Below are 20,029 nucleotides of genomic sequence, written 5' to 3' on the forward strand. Positions count from 1 at the left end.
GATAAACTGTGGTCAGTTTACAGAAAAGAGGGCAGACCCAGATAGGATTATCCAGGTATTTCAGGGGATACAAAGGGACAAATTACACAGCACAAGCACTGTGCTGTATAACATGCCTAAAGGGAACAGGATCCATTTTTTTTTTTAAGGGTAACAACCACTTTAATATAACATTCAAAACATTTTATTATATCTGTTATTGATCATGTCAGATATTCTGAGCCGTTCTTTGCTCTGTCCACACTTGTTATTTCAAGGATTCCTAACAGGTATTAATCTTGAATTACCAAACCATTAGTTCCTATAGTGTGGCAATGAAGTTATTGGGTGGGATTCTGACACTAAATCAATTTCAGTCCACTAAAAGAGATTTGATATAAATTCACAAGAGGAAATTAAAAGCTGAGTGTATTTCTGGCAGATCGTAGTTGCATAGTTAGTAAGATTGAAAAGAGACACAAGTCCTCTTTTTCACCCGACAGGCCAAGATGGCGGATATCCAGACAGAGAGGGCTTATCAGAAGCAGCCAACTATCTTCCAGAACAAGAAGCGAGTGCTTCTTGGGGAGACCAGCAAAGAGAAGCTCCCACGATACTACAGAAATGTTGGTTTGGGTTTCAAGACCCCCAGAGAGGCAATCGACGGCACATACATTGACAAGAAATGCCCATTCACTGGGAATGTGTCTATTCGTGGTCGCATTCTTTCAGGTGTGGTCACAAAGATGAAGATGCAGCGCACCATTGTTATCCGCCGGGACTACTTGCACTACATCCGCAAGTACAACCGTTTTGAAAAACGTCACAAGAACATGTCTGTGCATCTGTCCCCCTGCTTCAGGGATGTTTCGATTGGGGATATTGTCACCGTTGGAGAGTGCCGTCCTCTCAGCAAAACTGTCCGATTCAATGTCCTGAAAGTAACAAAAGCTGCTGGAACCAAGAAACAATTCCAGAAGTTTTAATTGTAAAGCAGATGTTTCAGGTCAAATAAAATTTGTAAAAACCTCAAAAAAAAAAAAAAAAGAAAAGAGACACAAGTCCATAATGTTCAACCAGTGAACAGCTTATTTTTTTTCTTTTTTGTAAACAATACTCCTAAAACCTTTAAGCAGAACTAAACCTATCAATTTAAGGCCCCTTTCACACCTGGCAGACTTTCAGACCATTGGCAGACTTAAGTTTTTCTCAGCAGGGTATCGATCCGCCGATCCATGCTGAGCAGGCGGATGGCAGCTCTTTCTCTGTGCTGTGTGTGCGGAGACAGAGCTGTGAGGTCTCCGCTGTTCTCTAAGGGGGAATCGGATGAGAACGTACCGTCTGTCCGTTCTCATCCGATCCCATCCGATCCACTGGACGGATGGAAAATAGGTTTTCCATCTGTCCAGATTTGACGGATCGGATTGGATGTCAGCGGACATGTCTCCGACATTCGATGCCCCATAGAGATGCATGGGGCATCCGTTCAGATCCAACAAAAAAAACAGACAGGCGGATCTGAACGGTCCGCCTGTGTGAAAGGGGCCTAACAGTTTCAAAAAACAGTTGTATTCCGACCAGGAATGTAACTGTCCCATTTGCTTGTGATGTCAACCAGTGAAGCCAACAAATGGTTGGTATCATAACTGATCACATGTGCAGCATTCTGGCACTTGAAGATAAACCAGAGGCTAAGAAGGCAGCTTCCTTGGCTGAAAACAATAGGAGGGTTTAGTTCCACATTAACATACACCTTTTGGTATCATCAGCAGTCCCAATCCATTTCCCTGCTACTGAGATTAGCAAAGGATCAATGTAGGCTGCTACAACAATCAGATCATAGCAGATGCTGACACTCAGGTGATACAATCAAGGATGGACAGATACTATATATAATTTCCCATCTTGACTGAGGAGATATACATCCATCTATGACCAGTCTTAGGCTGGCCATACACTATACAATTTTCTTGTTCAACTTTCCTTTAGATTTACCAAAACCATGTAATATAGGGTCAAACCTAAACACTTTCAATTTGTATGCAGTCAGGCAGGCCCTTGCACTAAATAGTTTAAGGTAAATCTAAAGGAAATTGAATAAGAAAATTGTATAGTGTATGGCCAGCCTTAAAGTTCCTTAAATAATAGGCTCTAACAAAAGTATCCTTTATTCCCTGTTCTGTTCTCAGTGGGGCTGATTTACTAAAGGCATATAGACTGTTCACTTTGCTAGGCAGGTTGTACTTTGCAAGGGCATTTTCCCCAGAGTTTAGTGAATGAGGTGAAGCTCTGCTAAATTCCATCATCCAATCATGTGCAAGTAAAAATGCTACTTTTTTATTTTCTTTGCATGCAACTGGATATTCTTTCTGAAGTGAAATTTCACCACATTCACTAAGCTCTGAGAAAAAAAAAATACCCTTGCAAAATGAACAGCTTATTTGACTTTAATAAATCAACCCGTGTCTCATTGTGCAGTTGATTTGTATTGTCATTGAATGGTCAGTTTGAATTGTACAGCTCCATGCAAAGATCTTGTTAGTTTTTCGATTTACTTCCTCTTCTTTTGTATGTTCACAGCTAATAATGTCAGTAAATATAACCTCCTCCTGACTAAGCACTTGGTTGCGCTCACAGTTCACTCTTTTGATTTGACCTTTTACATAATCTTCCTACCAGGTTCTTGTGCAATGTTGTATTTCCTATTACAAGCATATACTCAAAACACATATTAGCTAAATTGCATTTAAATAGTGTATCATTTCAATGTAACTATTTATTTTAATGGAGAGACATGTAACCTCCTGACATTTATAATAAGCCAAGTCCAGGATGCAGGAAGTGGCCATTTAATGTGACCTCAGTCAAGGTAGCTTAGACAGAGAAAGCTTTGTCTTTATGAGACACTTTACATAGAGATGTTATACCTAAAATAAGTGCAAGGAAATAAAAATGCTTACCTTCAGAATATTAGCAGTTAAATAACGTTGAACATTTCCACATTAACAGAAATAGGTTTATAAAATAACACAGGGCCACATCTATCAATGTGCGTAAAATAAGAACTGTATATGTTGCTTTACAGTAACCATTTATACTCAACTTACAAAGTAAAATGACAGTTTGAATCAAAGTTTGAAACATATTGCTAAAATATGTAAAATAGGGGTCAACCAATTATCGGTGGGGCGGAATATCAGAGGCCGGTATTCACTTTTTTTTAAGTATCGGCCACAAACTTTCCGATATCGCTGGCATTGCTTCAAGTGGCTCTACTGGAGTGATGCCTGCAGCTACAGACATCACCCCAGTACCATTTTTTTTAGAGCCGACAGTCGCCTTTCTTGTAATAACTACCAATGTGGCTACGTAGCCGCTCGGCTGTTATTACAAGCAGCGGGAGGGAACGCCCTCCCCTCCCACCACCTTCTGCCGCTCCACCCGGGTCTCCCATCCCACCGCACATACGTCGGCTGGCCGAAGACCCAAACAAACCCAGAATTGGCTTTCATCGGGGGTCTCGGATGTAGTAACCCGGAAGCGATGTTATGACACCACTTCCGGTTACTGAGGCCTTAGATTTTTTAAAAATGACACTATTCAAAACATCCAAACTTGGCGTTTTGAATGCTTTTAAGTGCAGAGGAGGGGTTTGGGGTCTTAAAGATCCCAGATCCCTCCATAAAGAGTACCTGTCACTGCCTGTTACTGTCACAAGGGATGTTTACATTCCTTGTGGCAGTAATAAAAGTGATAAAAAAAAAAAATTAAAAGGACAGTGTAAAATTAAAAACTTTAAATGTGCAGAATAATATCTAACCTAATATCGGCTTTCGACCTGAGGGGTGGCCAGAAAATCAGTATTGGCCCTGAAAAAACGATATTGGTCGCACCCTAATGTAAAAAAAGTTATTTGTGACCCTTTTAAAAGTATCTTTCACTGTACAGTAGCCCATTACAGCCTATGAAGTTAAAGTTTGGTTGTATTACATTAAGATAAGAGATGGGTGAAATGATCCATGCAAACTAAGATTTAGCCCACATTAGGGTGCTAAAATCAACCAATTTGCTGGCCCATTGTAAAAAGACATATTAGGAAAATATGGGAGATGATGATGCTGAATTGAATTTAAACTAGCATATTGCAGGATTGTCATTCTCAGGCCCCGTTCACACAGGGGCGATCCGACTTGGGGGGGCGACCTCTGAGGTCGCGGTGCGAGCAGCGCGCCGCGACCTCGGAGCGGCCGGCACGGACTTCATAACATTGAAGTCTATGTTGCCCCAAAGAAGCCCTATGGAAGGCGACCTACGGCGACCTGTGAGGCGACCAGGTCGCCTCACAGGTCGCCCCAGTGTGAACGGGGACTCATACTTTCTATATAGATGAGTTATTACAAACCTACAGACCTAGAACATGCATGTGTGTAGATAATGGTCTGTCCAGACTTATTCACAGAAATAAAGAAACACAGTGGGCAGTTTACCAAGGTTAAACAGCTCCAGATACCCCATATTTCCTATGCCATGCTCTTTCCTGCTAGGCTCAGCGTCGTAGGAGATGACAAAGCCTACTTCTTTTAAGACCTGGAATCAGTCTTTGCCTGGCTGGAGCAGCATGAGGGACCTGGACTAGCACCTGCTTGACCACCGACCATTGACCTGGGTACACCATTTCATGACGATTTTTGTCTCCTGCGGTCAATGGCTTTCTCTCTTGATGTCTCTCTGCACACTTCAAGCACCGGCTGGAATCTGTGAGTTTTTCTTCTTCTTCCCCATAACTGTCCCTCCTTATATCCTGATTTTTGTGGAGCCTCCATCCTTTCTTCTCCTTTCCCTCCCCATGTGTCTAAGACCTGCACTGATATTTTACCCCCCTTTCCCATTCCCAACCTTCATGGTAGAAGAGACAATATCACCAGTAAATATCAGACTCCTTCATCACCACCATGATAATTTGTTAATCTCAAGACCCCTGGTAGATGTCCGTACCCTTTTACTTTTTTTTTTCTCTCCCCCTTCTAATTATTTTTTCATCCCCTACATTGGAGATCAAGTTCCTCATGCCATCACACGTTTTTCAGTGTATGTTCACTACCCTAGCCACAGGGTTGTCTACAGACTAAAGGCCCATACACACGTACCGATCGTTGGCCGAAAAGCTTCGGCCGACGACCGATCTGCCGATTGTAGGCTTGTTAGTATGATGCTTCCGACAGCGCACTTTCGGCCGAAAAGAATCTGTCTTGCAAGCATGAAAATTTTTGTATGCCGACACCAGAGCGGCCGATTGTTCGCCAGTCAGTACAGAATTCGGCCGACAGACAGCAGATTTGCAAGACTGGGCATGCTCAGAAAAGAAAAAAGACCAGGAAAGTTAACCATTACATGACATCACTTCTACAGTCGGCTGTAGTCGGCGGACAAAATTCTTGTGCAGTCTTTTGCACTTTTCAACAGACACCGACAGCCCTGGACAAAAGACGGCCAATCGTTCGGCCGACGATCGGTACGTGTGTACGGGGCATTAATCTTTTTTCTTTTTCTTGTTTGCTTTTTTTTTTTTACAACACAGGTACTGTTTCCCTGGACAGTCTGTAGGTATCTGAGTGCAGTTGGAAGGTGTCTCCACCAGCTCTTTCCCAGCTGATCCAGACTTATTTTTGAAGAACTACTTAATGTTAAATTTGCAGGTAAATATGTTTAGTTATAGGAATGTTTTTGATAACAGTATTTACAAGGCCTTGCACAATCTTAGTATCTGCACATGCAGAATCTATATGCCACAATTCATTGTAGCAAATTCTACATTGATGTTACAACAATTGCGATTTGTTTCTCATGCGTTCACCAGTTTTGGTCCGATAATGTCTCGATGTCTATTTAACGCTAGGACCTTCTCCTGCTTCTCTGAAATGCATAATACTATGTCACATTCTGACTTTATCTTTATATCTGTGTGATTTAACAAATGTGGAGTTTTGCTCCCCGGGTACTCTCCAATCACTCACCCTATAGGATAACACTCAAGCTGCACATTCCACCCTCCACGTACATGTGGAGATTTAACCCCTTTTGACTGACTATTCTCACTGACCTAGAGGGAGTGCATACTGAGTGGGAATTCTTTTTCACTACAAACCTGGACTCGGCACCATTTGGAATAGTTTGGGATTCTCTTAAATCCCATGCACATACAATCCTTTCACACTGCATATCCAGAGCCCTGATAGGCATTCCTGTGATCAACTGAAGAAGCACACAAGCGAGGCTAACAAATGTAGCTAATTTCAAGGCAGCGCCTTAACCACTTGCCGACCGCCGCACGACTATCTATGTCGGCGGTCAGCCCCTCACAGGCAAAGTGACGTAGGGCTACGTCACTAGCTTGTGAGGGTCTAGGGAGCGAGCGCGCGCCCCCGGAGGCGCGCTCCCGCTCCCGAGTGGTCACGGACCCCCCCGCGCGTGTGACCGGCGGACCCGATGTCCGCCGGCCACTCTGCGATCGGCGGGGGAGAGGGAGAAAGTCAGGCAGCTTGTGTAAACAAGCTGCCTGTCATTCTCCTCGCTGTATGAGAGCTGATCATCTGGATCTACTATGTAGATCCGTTGATCACTCTGCATACAGCTGAAGCCCCAGCCAATCACAGTTAGAATCACGCCCCTAGGGACACACACAGCCCCTCCCTCTCAAATAAAGTTAACCCCTTCACTACCAGTGTATTTTTACAGTAACAGTGCATATGTATAGCACTGATTACTGTAGAAATGTCACTGGTAACCCCAAAAGTGTCAAAAATGTCAGTCAAGGGTCCGATCTGTCCGCCGCAATGTCGCAGTACCGCAAAAAAAATCGCAGATCGCCGCCATTACGCGTTAAAAAAAAAAACAACAAAAATGACAAAAATCTTTCCCTTAGTTAGTAAACGCAATAACTTTTGCGCAAACCAATCAAAATACGCTTTTTGCGATTTTTTTTACCAAACATAGGTAGCATAAAACAAATTGGCCGAAAATTTTAAAAAATTTTGATTTTTACATTTTTTTTGGGGGAATTTCATATAAAAAAAAGGGAAAAATATTGCTATTTTTGCAAAATGGATGCTCTTTTTTTGTTTATAGCGCGTGATCAAAAAATCGCACAGGTGATCAAATACCGCCAAAAGAAAGCTCTGTTTGTGGGAAAAAAAGGACGCCAAATTAGTTTAGGTACAGCGTCGCACGACCGCGCAATTCTCCGTTAAAGTCACGCAGTGCCGAATCGCAAAATACCCCCTGGTCGGAATGGGGGTAAAATCTTCCGGGGCTTAAGTGGTTAATCCTTACTTTCTACAACAGGGAGTCCTGTTATTGGTAGGATCTCCAGACTAGAAAGTTTGCAACAGGTTTACATACAATGATTTAAGAAAACAGTTGTACACTGGAGCATGATACCAAAGTTTGGGTTTACATACACTTTGTATAATACAAACACAATATTATGAATTTACCATACAGATACATATCTTATCACTTAAAGTGTTTTTTTTACATAAAACCTCCCTCCCCCTAAATTCAGGGCTATCATTCCCAATGCAACTATATTTGTGTCAGTTTTTACTTAAAAAGGAGGACCAAATACTCAGGGACTTGTATAAAATTCATTTTCATAAAGTTCAGTGTGTTATGAAGAACAGAACTGCTACAATCTCATTTAAGGCACTAGTCAGAATTCATGTGTCAACCTATATACAGTGAGGAGAAAAAAGTATTTGATCCTGTTGATTTTTGTATGTTTGAAATGAAATGAAATGATCAGTCTATAATTTTAATGGTAGATTTTTTTTAACAGTGAGAGACAGAATAACAAAAATATTCAGAAAAATGCATTTCAATAAAGTTATGCATTGATTTGCATTTTAATAAATGAAATAAGTATTTGATCCCCTATCAATCAGCAAGATTTCCGTCTCCCAGGTGTCTTATATACAGAAAACGAGCTGAGATTAGGAGCACTCTCTTATAGCTTGTTACCTGTCCACAGAAGCAATCAATCATATTCCAATCTCTCCACCATTGCCAAGACCATAGAGCTGTCCAAGGATGTCAGGGACAAGATTGTAGACCAACACAAGGCTGGAATGGGGAACAAGACCATCGCCAAGCAGCTTACTGAGGGGGTGACAACAGTTAGTGTGATTATTCGCAAATGGAAGAAACACAAAATAACTGTCAATCTCCCTCGATGGGGCTACATGCAAGAGCTCACCTCGTGGAGTTTCAATGATTATGAGAACAGTGAGGAATCAGACCAGAACTACACGGGAGAATCTTGTCAATGATCTCAAGGCAGGTGGGACCATAGTAACCGAGAAAACAATTGGTAACACACTACGCCGTGAAGGACTGAAATCCTGCAGCGCCCGCAAAACTTTAGCTCAGACAGGGCCTGTCTGAGTTGGCATTAACTCAATTCACTGTGTTTGGAGGAGGAATGCTGCCTATGACCCCAAGAACACCATCCCCACCGTCAAACATGGAGGTGGAAATATGCTTTCGGGGTGTTTTTCTGCTAAGGGGATAGGACAACGTCACCACATCAAAGGGACAATGGACGGGGACATGTTGCGTCAAATCTTGGGGGAGAACCTCCTTCCCTCAGCCAGGGTATTGAAAATGGGCCGTGGATGGGTATTCCAGCATGAGAATGACCCAAAACACACGGCCATGGAAACAATAGAGTGGCTGAAGAAGAAGCACATTAAGATCCTGGAGTGGCCTAGCCAGTCTCCAGACCCTAATCCCATAGAAAATATGTGGAGGGAGCTAAAGGTTCAAGTTACCAAACGTCAGCCTCAAAACCTTAATGACTTGGAGAGGATCTGCAAAGAAGACGGGACAAAATCTCTCCTGAGATGTGTGCAAACCTGGTGGCCAACTACAAGAAACGTCTGACCTCTGTGATTGCCTAAAAGGATTTTGCCACCAAGTACTGTCATGTTTTGCGAAGGGGTCAAATACTTATTTCACTTATTAAAATTCACTTATTAAAATGCAAATCAATTTATAACTTTTAGAAATGCATTGTTCTGGATATTTTTGGTGTTATTCTGTCTCTTACTGGTAAAATAAACCTAACATTAAAATTATAGACTGATCATTTCTTTGTCAGTGGGCAAACATACAAAATCAGCAGGGGATCAAATACTTTTCCCCTCACTGTAGGATTAGCACAAATTTTGGCAAAAGTGGCTTGATGAAGTTGACCTAAAGTCTTATATTTTACAATTTTACATGTTCTCAGAATACCATCATAAGTTACTAAGTTGGGTACATACCTTGGATTTTCGGACTCCTTTTTTGGCACCTGGCTTTTTCGAACTTGATTTTTTTGGTGATGTGGTTTTGGCTTTCTTTGCAGTGGGGGGTGTAATAATAGCCTCCAGTTTTCCTTTGGTTCCACGCTTCTTTGCCAACAGCTCAGGATGAATATTTGGTAACACGCCACCGCTGGCAATGGTGACACCTTTTAATAGCTAACAACACAGCATAATTAAAAAAACTATAATATTCAGATTTAGGCAAGATGCATTTAAATTTTTATAGGAACATGTATGGGTAGAGTTATTTACTAAATGTCTGGAGACTGTCCGCAAAGTGAATGGTTTTCTTTAAAAAGAGTGTCCTTTTGAAAACTTTGTATTTACTTTGCAAACGGAATGAAAGTAAATAACGTGAGCTTGTGTTAATTTTAAATAATCAATTATGTGTGACAGATATTTAAAAAAAAAGGGTTTTTACCAGCACATGACTGGCTGATTGAAGTGAATGCAGTTTCATATTATTTTCAAAGCCCATTGAACATTCACTTTGCACAGGAAACCGAATCAATCCTTTACTAAATTAGCCAAACTGTTACGCAAGTTAAAAAGAGAGCACATACACCAAGTTCAAGGTTTAACATAACTTCTTATCTTTTTACTATTAATGTTATTATTATTTACATATTTAAATAACGTAACTAATCCATCATAGTTATAAAGCTGGTTAGGTTGAAAAAAGACACAAGACAAAAATCTATTTCAACCCATAAAAAAAAAAAAATAAAAAAAAAAAGGACATACAAATAGAAAACCACCATATACATTATTCTTTACCTACAGTTGATCCACAGGAAGACAAAAAAAGCCCTAATATCGCCTTTTCCCACCAATGTGCTTTTGCCACGCTGATACGCACAATTCCAGCGGGACAAAATAATCAAAAATAGTTTGCCTTTAAAGTCTATGAGACTTTTCACATTGCTCTACTGCGTTTACGCATGCAAGTCCAGAATGCAGCATCTTTGGCGTGCTTTTAAAATGCGCACCAAAGACGCACCTTCCATTGAAGTCAATGGGAACCACAACAAACCACAACAGGTGTGTTTTTGCTGGTTGTTAACCACTTAAGCCCCGGAAGATTTTACCCCCTTCCTGACCAGGGCCTATTTTGGGATTCGGGACTGTGTGACTTTAACGGACAATTGCGCGGTTGTGCGACCCTGTACCTAAACGAATTTGACGTCCTTTTTTTCCCACAAACAGAGCTTTCTTTTGGTGGTATTTGATCACCTGTGCGATTTTTTGATCATGCGCTACAAACAAAAAAAGATCGTCAATTTTGCAAAAATAACAATATTTTTCACATTTTTTTATATGAAATTCCCCCCCCAAAAAAAAAGTAAAAATTCAAATTTTTTAACATTTTAGGCCAATTTGTTTTCTGCTACACATTTTTTGGTAAAAAAAAAGAAAAATCGCAAAAAGCGTATTTTGATTGGTTTGCGCAAAAGTTATTTAGTTTACTAACTAAGGGAAAGATTTTTGTCATTTTTGTTGTTTTTTTTTTTTTAACGCGTAATGGCGGCAACCTGCAATTTTTTTTTGCGTGACTGCGACATTGGGGCGGACAGATCGGACCCTTGACTGACATTTTTTACACTTTTGGGGTTACCAGTGACATTACTACAGTAATCAGTGCTATACATATGCACTGTTACTGTAAAATGACACTGGTAGTGAAGGGGTTAACTTTTTTTGAGAGGGAGGGGTGGTGTGTGTCCCTAGGGGCGTGATTCTAACTGTGATTGGCTGTGGCTTGAGCTGTAAGAACAGTGATCAATGGTCCTACATAGTAGAACCGTATGATCACCATTCTTACACAAGGGAGAATGACAGGCGGCTTGTTTACATCAGCTGCCTGCCTTTCTCCTGGTGTAACGGACGATCGCGAGTGCCCGACGGACATCAGGTCCGTCGGGCACACGCGCAGGGGGGGTCCGTGACCGAGCGGGAGCGCGCATTCGGCGGCGCGCGCTCGCTCCCCAGAGCCTCACAGGCTAGCGACGTAGACCTACGTTGCTTTGCCCGTGAGGGGCTGACTGCCGCAGTAAATATACTGACGGCAGTCGGCAAGTGGTTAAGGAGCTTTGTAGTTAACCAGTGAATAGCTGATTTGTAAGGAGCCGTAACATACAGCAGAGTAAATAGTGCACCCCCCCCCCAACCCTGCACAGCCTCTTGTCCCCTTGGTGCTCACCAGCTCAGTTCCCTGCCTCCTCCCCTCAGATTCTGAGAGCTGATGCTCCCTGCTGTACCGCCCGCTGTTGCTCTGCCTCATCCCCCCTCTGGTGGTAGCATCAGTCCTGAGCAGGAGCATGTTGACAACGGGGGGAGGCATTATCACTGGATGGTAAAGTGGAACTTTAGTCAAAAAATGAAGTCCTGCTAGATCACTTCAGGCTGGCCAATTTTGCACTAACAATATGTGTCTCTACTGTTTAAAATCCAGTAATACACTCTCACCCTGCTCTGCACATGCTCAATTGCTTTCTGATTTTAGGCATTTTTAGGCATTTCTGTGTTTGTAGAGGCCGATCTGCTGACAGCCTTAAAGCAGAATTAAACCTTTACAGCTAAGGAAGCTGCTTCTATTTAACCATTTTCATCCCGAGCCAATTCTGGCACTCGGCTCCTACATGTAAAAAGCATAATTTTTTTCGCTAGAAAATTACTCAGAACTCCCAAACATAATAAATATTTTTTTAGCAGGGACCCGAGGGAATAAAATAGCGGTCATTGCAACTTTGTATGTCACACGATATTTGCGCAGCAAATTTTCAAATGCGTTGAACTTAAAAAAAACAAAACACTAAAGTTAGCCCAATTTTTTTGTATAATGTGAAAGATGATGTTACACCGATTAAATAGATACCCAACATGTCACGCTTTAAAATTGTGCACACTGGTGGAATGGTGCCAAACTTCGGTACTTAAAAATCTCCATAGGCAACACTTAAAACATTTTTTACAGGTTACCAGTTTAGGGTTACAGGGGAGGTCTTGGGCTAGAATTGTTGCACTCACTCTAAAGTTTGCAGCAATACCTCACATGTATGGATTGAACATCTTTTACATATGTGGCTGCGACTTAAGTATGCGTTCGCTTCTGCGTGCGAGCACACGGGGACTTTACATTTTTTTTGTTTTTATTGTTTATTTTATTTTTTTATTTTTACACTTTCCCTTTATTTTTATTTAGATCACTTTTATTCCTATTACATGGAATGTAAACATCCCTTGTAATAGGAATATGGCATGACAGGCCCTCTTTATGGAGAGATCTGGGGTCAGTAAGACCTCAGATCTCTCCTACAGGCTGAAAAGCCCGAACAAAAAAACAAAACGATCTTGGCTAGATCTCCAGCCGAGATCAAGGCAGTACTGACAACTGCCAGGCCGGGCGTGACTTCATAACGTTGCACCTGGGCTTCAGAGAGTCAGAGACTGCCGAGGACCATCTGGTTCTCGGTATTCTCTATGATGTATCTCCACTGCTGGCGGATTCCTTCTTCGGCAGGCCGATCGCATGGGCGAGCCGATAGAAGCATCAGAGGGCAGCCTGAACAGCCACTATGATTGTTCTTACTGCGCAGGGAATCGCCGGCTAAAAAAAATGAAATCTGAATGATGCTTGCAGCTGCAGGGATCATTCAGATATCCCACTTAAAGCGGAGTTCCACCCAAAAGTGGAACTTCCGCTTTAGGTGGTCCTAACCCCCTGACATGCCACATTTGGCATGTCATTTTTTGGGGGGGGGGGGGGGGAGCGGGTACCTAGTTTTGACAGGTACCCGCTCCCACTTCCGCTCGGAGCGCCGCGGCGCCCTGAGCAGACGTTCTCCTCTCCCCCTCCCTCCCTGCAATTTTCTGGGACATATCAGAGGTCCCAGAAGATTGCCGGCCAATCACGACACGCAGCGCGACTCGCGCATGCGCAGTGGGTCACAAACTGTCACAGCCGGGTCCCCACAGCAGTGATGCCGGCGCCGAGGGAGAGGATCGAGGCTTCGGGCGGCCGCATCGCTGGACCGTTGGACAGGTGAGTGAAATGGCTGGAACTCCGCTTTAAAGCCTAGGACGTCATATGACTTCCAGCGGTAAGGAAGTGGTTAAACTGCAACTGACATGGTACTGCACATGTGATCAGTTATGACATCAGCCATTTCATGGTTTGACAGTTTGGTTGAGGACACAAGCAAATGTGACAGTTAACATACCTGGCATTCCAGGAATGTAACTGTTTTTTGAAACCGTTAAATCAATGGGTTTAGTTCCACTTTATGATTTAGTGCTGTTTAGGGGCTCTGGGCTTCAGCAAAATGGAAACCTCAAGCATGTAGCAAGTTGTTATGGGTAAAGTGCTGGCTCCTTAACAACCAGCCGCCGGTGTCCTTAAGAACCAGTGAATAGCTGGTTGTTAAGGAGCCAACCACGACAGCGTCCTTAACAACCAGCTATTCACAGCGTATGTGCTGCATGCAGCAAAATTAAAACATGTTATACATTTTTTAAAAACGCATAGTGCCTTTTAAAAGTGCCGCAATGTAATGTAAATACACATGCTGCAGTGTGAAAGGGCCCTAAAACATGATCCAGTTCTCTCCAGTAAAGGAAAAAAAAAATTCTTCCTGATAACCCATAAGGCAATCAAATATTCCCTGGATCAACTACCCATGTTGTTATTATAAATATTAATATCCAGTTATTTTTTGTGCATTTGGGAATGGATCCTGCTTGTTTTTAAAACAATCTACTGGGATGGCCAGAACCATTTCTTGAGAGAGTCTATTCCACATTTTCTCAGCTCTTACTGTGAAGAAGCCTTTTCGTATTTGGGGCTTAAATATCTTTTCCTCCAGATGTAAAGAGAATGCTCCCTTGTCCTCTGACATTTAAAGTGAATAACTCTACACCAAGTCCACTATATGGACCATTTATGTATTTGTACATGCTTATCATATCCACTTTTAATCTCCTCTTCTCAAGAGAGAATACATTCAGTTCCTCTAATCTTTTCTCATAGCTGAGGTCCTCCATGTCTCTTATCAGTTTGGTTGCCCTTCTCTGCACTTTCTCCAGTTCCCCAATATCCTTTTTGAGAACTGGAGCCCAAAACTGCACTGTATATTCCAGATGTCTTATGCCCCGTACACACGTGCAGATTATCTGAAGACTTTTGTCTTCAGATTTACCTTTTCTATGTAGTGCAAGGGCCTGCTGGATTGCATACAAATTGAAAGTTTCTAGGTTTGACCTCATATTATATGGTTTTGGTAAGTCTGCAGACAAAAGTCTTCAGATAATCTGCACGTGTGTACGGGGCATTACTAATGATCTGTACAGGGGCAAAATGATATCTCTCTCTCTGGAGTCCATACCACTTTTATAACAAGAAAGGATTTTGCTTGCTTTGGAAACCACTGTTTGAAAACCCAGATCCTTCTACAGCATTGACTCCCCCAGCTGTTCTCCTCCTAGTGTGTAAAATGCATGCATGTTTTTAGCCCACAAGTACATAACTTTACTTTAATCAACACTAAACCTCATTCGCTACACAATTGCTCAATTCTGTGACAAATTAAGTTTAATGTTGATAAATGGGTGCTAAAAACATGGCATGCATCATACATACTACATACTGAATCTTGAATTCAGTTTTCCTTTATCAGGGGTAATTCCCTCCTGGATCCAAACAGGAATATGCTTTTGAGAAAAGTAATTATTTTAGAAGAGAAGCTATTCTGAAGCTACAGAATAAAACTCCCTTCATCCAAGAGACCTCATGTTTCTTCGGTGGTTCCCCTAAAATGTAAGTTTTACCGCTGACTTTTCTACATGGGCCATTTCATATAGTTATCTATAATGGTCCTATCTAGGAGTAAAGAATCATTTTACTTCTGTATGCTTTGTGTTCTCAAGTTCTTCCTCTGTACTAGTGCTAAATGTATTCTTCTGGAAAAAACTCAGCTGACTGCATCTGCGGTCAGTACACTAACGAGGGGAGGGGGTCTCTATCTTTACACTCATTTCTCAAAGGATCCATAATCAAAAGTGTCCCTTGACCTATTTAAGTAAATCTCAGTTCCATATCATGCCTGCACTGCCTCCAGCGAAACAAATCTCACCCATGTTCACCAGATAGATCTATTGTATTTCTCTGGTCTAAGTGTGCAGCATCAAGCCTGGAATCCTCAGATGACTGCAATAACTCTATCAGAAACTACTAAATACAGGCCCTAACAGGTACATATGTAGGCTGAAGAGGCTTCTAATCAAGCACAAAAAAAAAAAAAAAATTTATATATATATATATATATATTACAATATAACATTTTGCCAGCCCACTTACTGTACATGCTAGTCAGCAAAAATGCTTAATAATTGTTCTGTTAATATGTCTTTAGTGCAGCAGCGCAGAAAAAAAAATAATTATTACCTTTATTGTATGACAGGACATTTATAAGCATAATTTAATTTGCTCTGAAAAAAATCTGCATCCAGACTATTAGCAATGGTTTCTTTACAATGGGGCCAAAGTCTATATAGTAACATTACAACTTTATTAACTAAAAACTTCAATGCAAAAAGAAAGAAATAACTACACCGGCTAGCAAAATAATAAAAAGGAAAGGAGTGAGGTGAAAAGTGTTACCACAGCGCACTCTAGTGTTCAAATAGAAATCATACACTGGATAGCAGATCCAAAGTACAGTAAAACCTCGAAATGGGAGTAAGTTGGTTTAAGAGCGTTTTGCAAGACAAGCAACATTTTTTTATAAATTTTGACTTGATAAACAAGCAATGTCTTGATATACAAGTGGCGTCATGTCATAACTGAGCATAAAAGAGAAGAGAGGTGCCTCTAAGTGTAGCAATATGGTTAAATTTATTGAAGGTACAACATTTAGCAACTCATATGGTTGATGCAGAGGAAGGTGAAAAACCCCAGCAAAGCATGATCCAATTTGCTACAGCAGGGGAAAAAAACCTTCCTGATCCCCCGAGAGGCAAATAGATATTCCCTCGATCAACTTTACCTATAAATATTAGTACCTATTTATATTAAGTACACCCAGGAAAGAATCCAATTTTTAAAGCAATCTAGTGAGCTAGCCAGAACCACCTCTGGAGGGAGTCTATTCCACATTTTCACAGCTCTTACAGTGAAGAAACCTTTGCGTGTTTGGAGACTAAATCTGTTTTCCTCTAGATGTAAAGAGTTCCCCTTGTCCTCTGTGTTGAGCTTAAAGTGAACAACTCAACACCAAGTTCACTATATCGACCCCTTATGTATTTATACAATATACTCACTGTGCCCTGTCAGACTTGCCGGTTATCTGCTCTCCTTTCCTCACACAGAGACAGCATGTAAGGAAAGGAGAGCCGATAACCAGCAAGTCTGTTTACATTTGACCAGCTGTGATTGGACACCGCTGTGACTGGCCCTTTACCCCAATTTGAGATCAGCTGTGTCCAAAGGACACAGTGGTCACAAAGTGCGCCCCAGGGAACTGGAGGCCCATGCTGTAGCAGGGCAGCATCTGCATAAAAACTGTATGCACGCAATAAAATGTGCTGCATGCAAATATGTTGTAATTTATTACAATCCCCTCCCCCCACAATCTAGAATGTCACATGTTTTTTTTTTGTTTAATTTACTTTTTTTTTCAGCTAAGGCTGCTCCACCTCTACTCTTGCCTAGGTAAGAATGACTTCTCCTTCGCTACTAAAACCTCCTGGGATATGCACAAATGAAATAAAAGGAGCCATCAGATTCAGTAAAGAGGCAGAAGAAGGGTGGAGCCTGTGTCATAAGGGGGGCACTTGCCTGAACCAGGAAGAGACAGCCAGAACCCAATAATGTCAGAAGCAGCAAAACCCTACAGACCAAAGTTCTGGGCAGTCTCATTATAGTTTTTGAAGAAAACCTAGCTTAAAAGGTAAGGTAAAGGATTGAAAAAAGTACAGGTGAAAGGGGGATGTAGGCAGTGAAGTTCATCTATGCTATCAATTAGTTTAGTATATTTTCTGCATGTCTCCTTTTTGTTTTATTTTACGCATTCTGCAAACAATCTGCTTTTTGGAATACAAGGATGTTATTTTTACATGATGCTAAAAGCTACATAAATTTGCACAGCATAATTATGTATACTTTCTACGGTATAAAACGTTTGAGCATATACAGTATATATTTATCATGGTTCAAATCAAAATTGTTCCGTCAACATGCAAGCTTCCTTACCTGATTTAATTCTTCATCATTGGCTATGGCAAGCAGAATGTGCCTGGGTGTGACTCTGCCTTTTTTGTTATCTCTAGCTGCATTTCCAGCCAGCTCAAGAATCTCAGCTGTAATATATAAAAATATGTATTTATTAGTTTAACAAAAAATACTTAGCTAGAAAGGATAAAACACTAATACACATTTGTTGTGTTAAAATGATCTCTGTACAGTTTAATAGCAGGCACTATACTGTATGTTGCCTGCTCTTACCTTTCCAGCATTTCCTCACCACTTTACCCCCTGATGGGAGTTTGGTAAAAAAAAAAAAAAATCGACTCCTGTGTATGGGGGTATTCACCACTCAGTGCCTTAGTAACCAATCACTAAACCTAAGGGGTGCCACGGAGATTTCTCATCCTTAGAACGTTTTAACTATCAGAAAGTTGAAGCTCAAAAGTTGTTGAAAGTGGTTTTAAAAGCCTTTACAGATTACCAGTTTAGATTTAAATGCAAGCTCTGGTACTAGAATTATTCCTGTCACTCTGACGTTCCCGGTGATACTTCACATGTGGTGCAACTGTCATTTACATATGCATGCAGGTTTGCATTTGCCCATTAGCATGGAGGGGAGAGAGGAGATTTTTTTTATTATACTTGTTTTATTTTTAAAAAAATGTCTACTTCCTCTCGCTCTAACGATCACAGTGATAAGTCACGTGTGGTTTAAACACTGTTTACATTTGCAGGCACAATTGACGTATGCGTTCGCTTCTGCGCACAAGCACGGAGGGATGGGACGCTTAATTTTTTTATTTTTTTTTTCTGATTTACTTTACTTTTTATTTTTACACTGTCCCTTTGTTTTTATTTTTTGATCACTTTTATTTCTGTCACAAGGAATGTAAACATCCTTTGTGACAGTAATAGGCAGTGACAGGCACTCTTTATGGAGGGACCCGCGGTCTATAGGACCCCAAACCCCTCCTCTGCACTTAAAAGCATTCAAAACACCTTGATGTTTCACATTTTTAAAACTGGCGCCTTTGAGACTCCAGTAAACCGGAAGTGATGTTGTGATGTCGCTTCCAGGTTACTACATCCGATACCTGATCAAAGCCGATTACAGCTTTGTTTGAGTCTCCAGCCAGCCAGTGGTCATGCCAGCTGGTCGCTCGGGTCTCCCGATAGGATGAGAGAGCTTGGGCGAGCAGCAAGAAGGTGGCAGGAGGGGGGCATCCCCTCCCTCTGCTTGTAATACTAACTGAGCAAATATCATTGTTTAATTGTTACAAAGATTATAACAGAATATTTAAAAAGGAAATCAAGGACGCAAAAATTCAAAATGAACGACAGATTGGAAAAGATAGCAGGCTAAACCCCAAAAAAATATTTAAATATATTAATAGTAAAAAGGTCAGATCTGAGCATATAGGCCCTTTACAAAATAATCAGGAGTGGGGGACAAAGAGAAGACAGATGTATTAAATACTTTCTTCAGCTCTGTATATACAAAGGAGCATGGGGGAGCTCATGACCTTAAGCCCCAAATGATCCACAATGGCTCAAAAGTGACATAGACTCCAGAGAGAGAGATATCATTTTGCCCCTGTGCAAATCATTAGTAAGACCTCATCTGAGGAAAAGAGCTTTAGTCTCCATATATGGAAAGGTTTTTTTTCACAATGAGATCTGTGAAAATGTGGAATAGACTCCCTCCAGAGGTGGTTCTGGCTAGCTAGATTTATTGCTTTAAGATGAGGTACGCTGCACTTTCTGTATGGTCTTGCAGTTTCCTGGGACCTGTGAAGTGTATCAGGTGAAGTTCCGCTTTAAGCAAAATTACTCATAACAGAAAGAATTACCATACTTTATCTAATTCTGCAAAAAATGCAGTTTCTGTTAAAATGACCGTATTTCTGGGGAAGGGGTAAACTGTAACTGTATAAGCAGACCTTACTACTGTTAAAAATGTTGTGAATGACACAGGAGGAACAAGTAACACATTACAAATAAGAGTTCAGACATATAAGCTGATACATGTCAGATTGTCTAGATCAGGGTTTCTCAACTAGGGTTCCTCCAGAGGTTGCTAGGGGTTCCTTGAGCAATGAGCAATTTCTGCCTCTCAGATAAGTTTCCACTGATACCAATGACCTTTTTTAGCTATCTGTAAGGGTGAATTCTTCCCAATGACCAGGAGTGTAAGGAGCATTCTTCACACTGACCATCACACTAATGTATCATGAGTTGTAGATAACGGAATTTTTGTAAAATCTTACCTGTAAAATTCCTTTCTCTGAGTCCTCCGACAGTCGCCGCCATCTCCATATTCGTCACAATGGGGTATTAGACTTTGCTCCGAAGGAGTAGCTAGGCAACAGAATATGTTAATATAAAAGCTTTAACACATCCCACCCCCAGGGGGTGGTCCCCTCAGTCAATACCCTCCTACTTACTGTAT

At 41.3% G+C, this 20,029-nt stretch overlaps 2 protein-coding genes across 5 annotated transcripts in view; one reads left to right on the forward strand and one right to left on the reverse strand.

The window, feature by feature from the left end:
- MACROH2A1 (macroH2A.1 histone) overlaps window positions 1-20,029 on the reverse strand; it is a 183,189-nt gene that overhangs the window by 112,711 nt on the left and 50,449 nt on the right. For all 4 annotated transcript variants that reach the window (XM_082257167.1, XM_082257165.1, XM_082257166.1 and 1 more), the window contains exons 3-4: window positions 17,587-17,693; window positions 9,300-9,497 (exon numbers count right to left, since the gene is read on the reverse strand). In XM_082257167.1, the coding sequence (XP_082113293.1) occupies window positions 9,300-9,497; window positions 17,587-17,693 (305 nt within the window). The remainder of the gene's footprint in view (window positions 1-9,299; window positions 9,498-17,586; window positions 17,694-20,029) is intronic.
- Window positions 462-1,025, forward strand: LOC309555264 (small ribosomal subunit protein uS17). The gene has a single exon (XM_082257168.1). The coding sequence runs from the start codon at window positions 489-491 to the stop codon at window positions 963-965; it is 477 nt and encodes a 158-aa protein (XP_082113294.1). The 5' UTR covers window positions 462-488; the 3' UTR covers window positions 966-1,025.

Source organism: Pelophylax lessonae, assembly GCF_965119305.1.
Source record: "Pelophylax lessonae genome assembly, chromosome: 4".
NCBI classification, from domain to species: domain Eukaryota; kingdom Metazoa; phylum Chordata; class Amphibia; order Anura; family Ranidae; genus Pelophylax; species Pelophylax lessonae.

Coding starts and splice junctions, on each gene's coding strand:
- LOC309555264 (XM_082257168.1), top strand. CDS start 489: ATGGCGGATATCCAGACAGAGAGGGCTTATCAGAAGCAGCCAACTATC.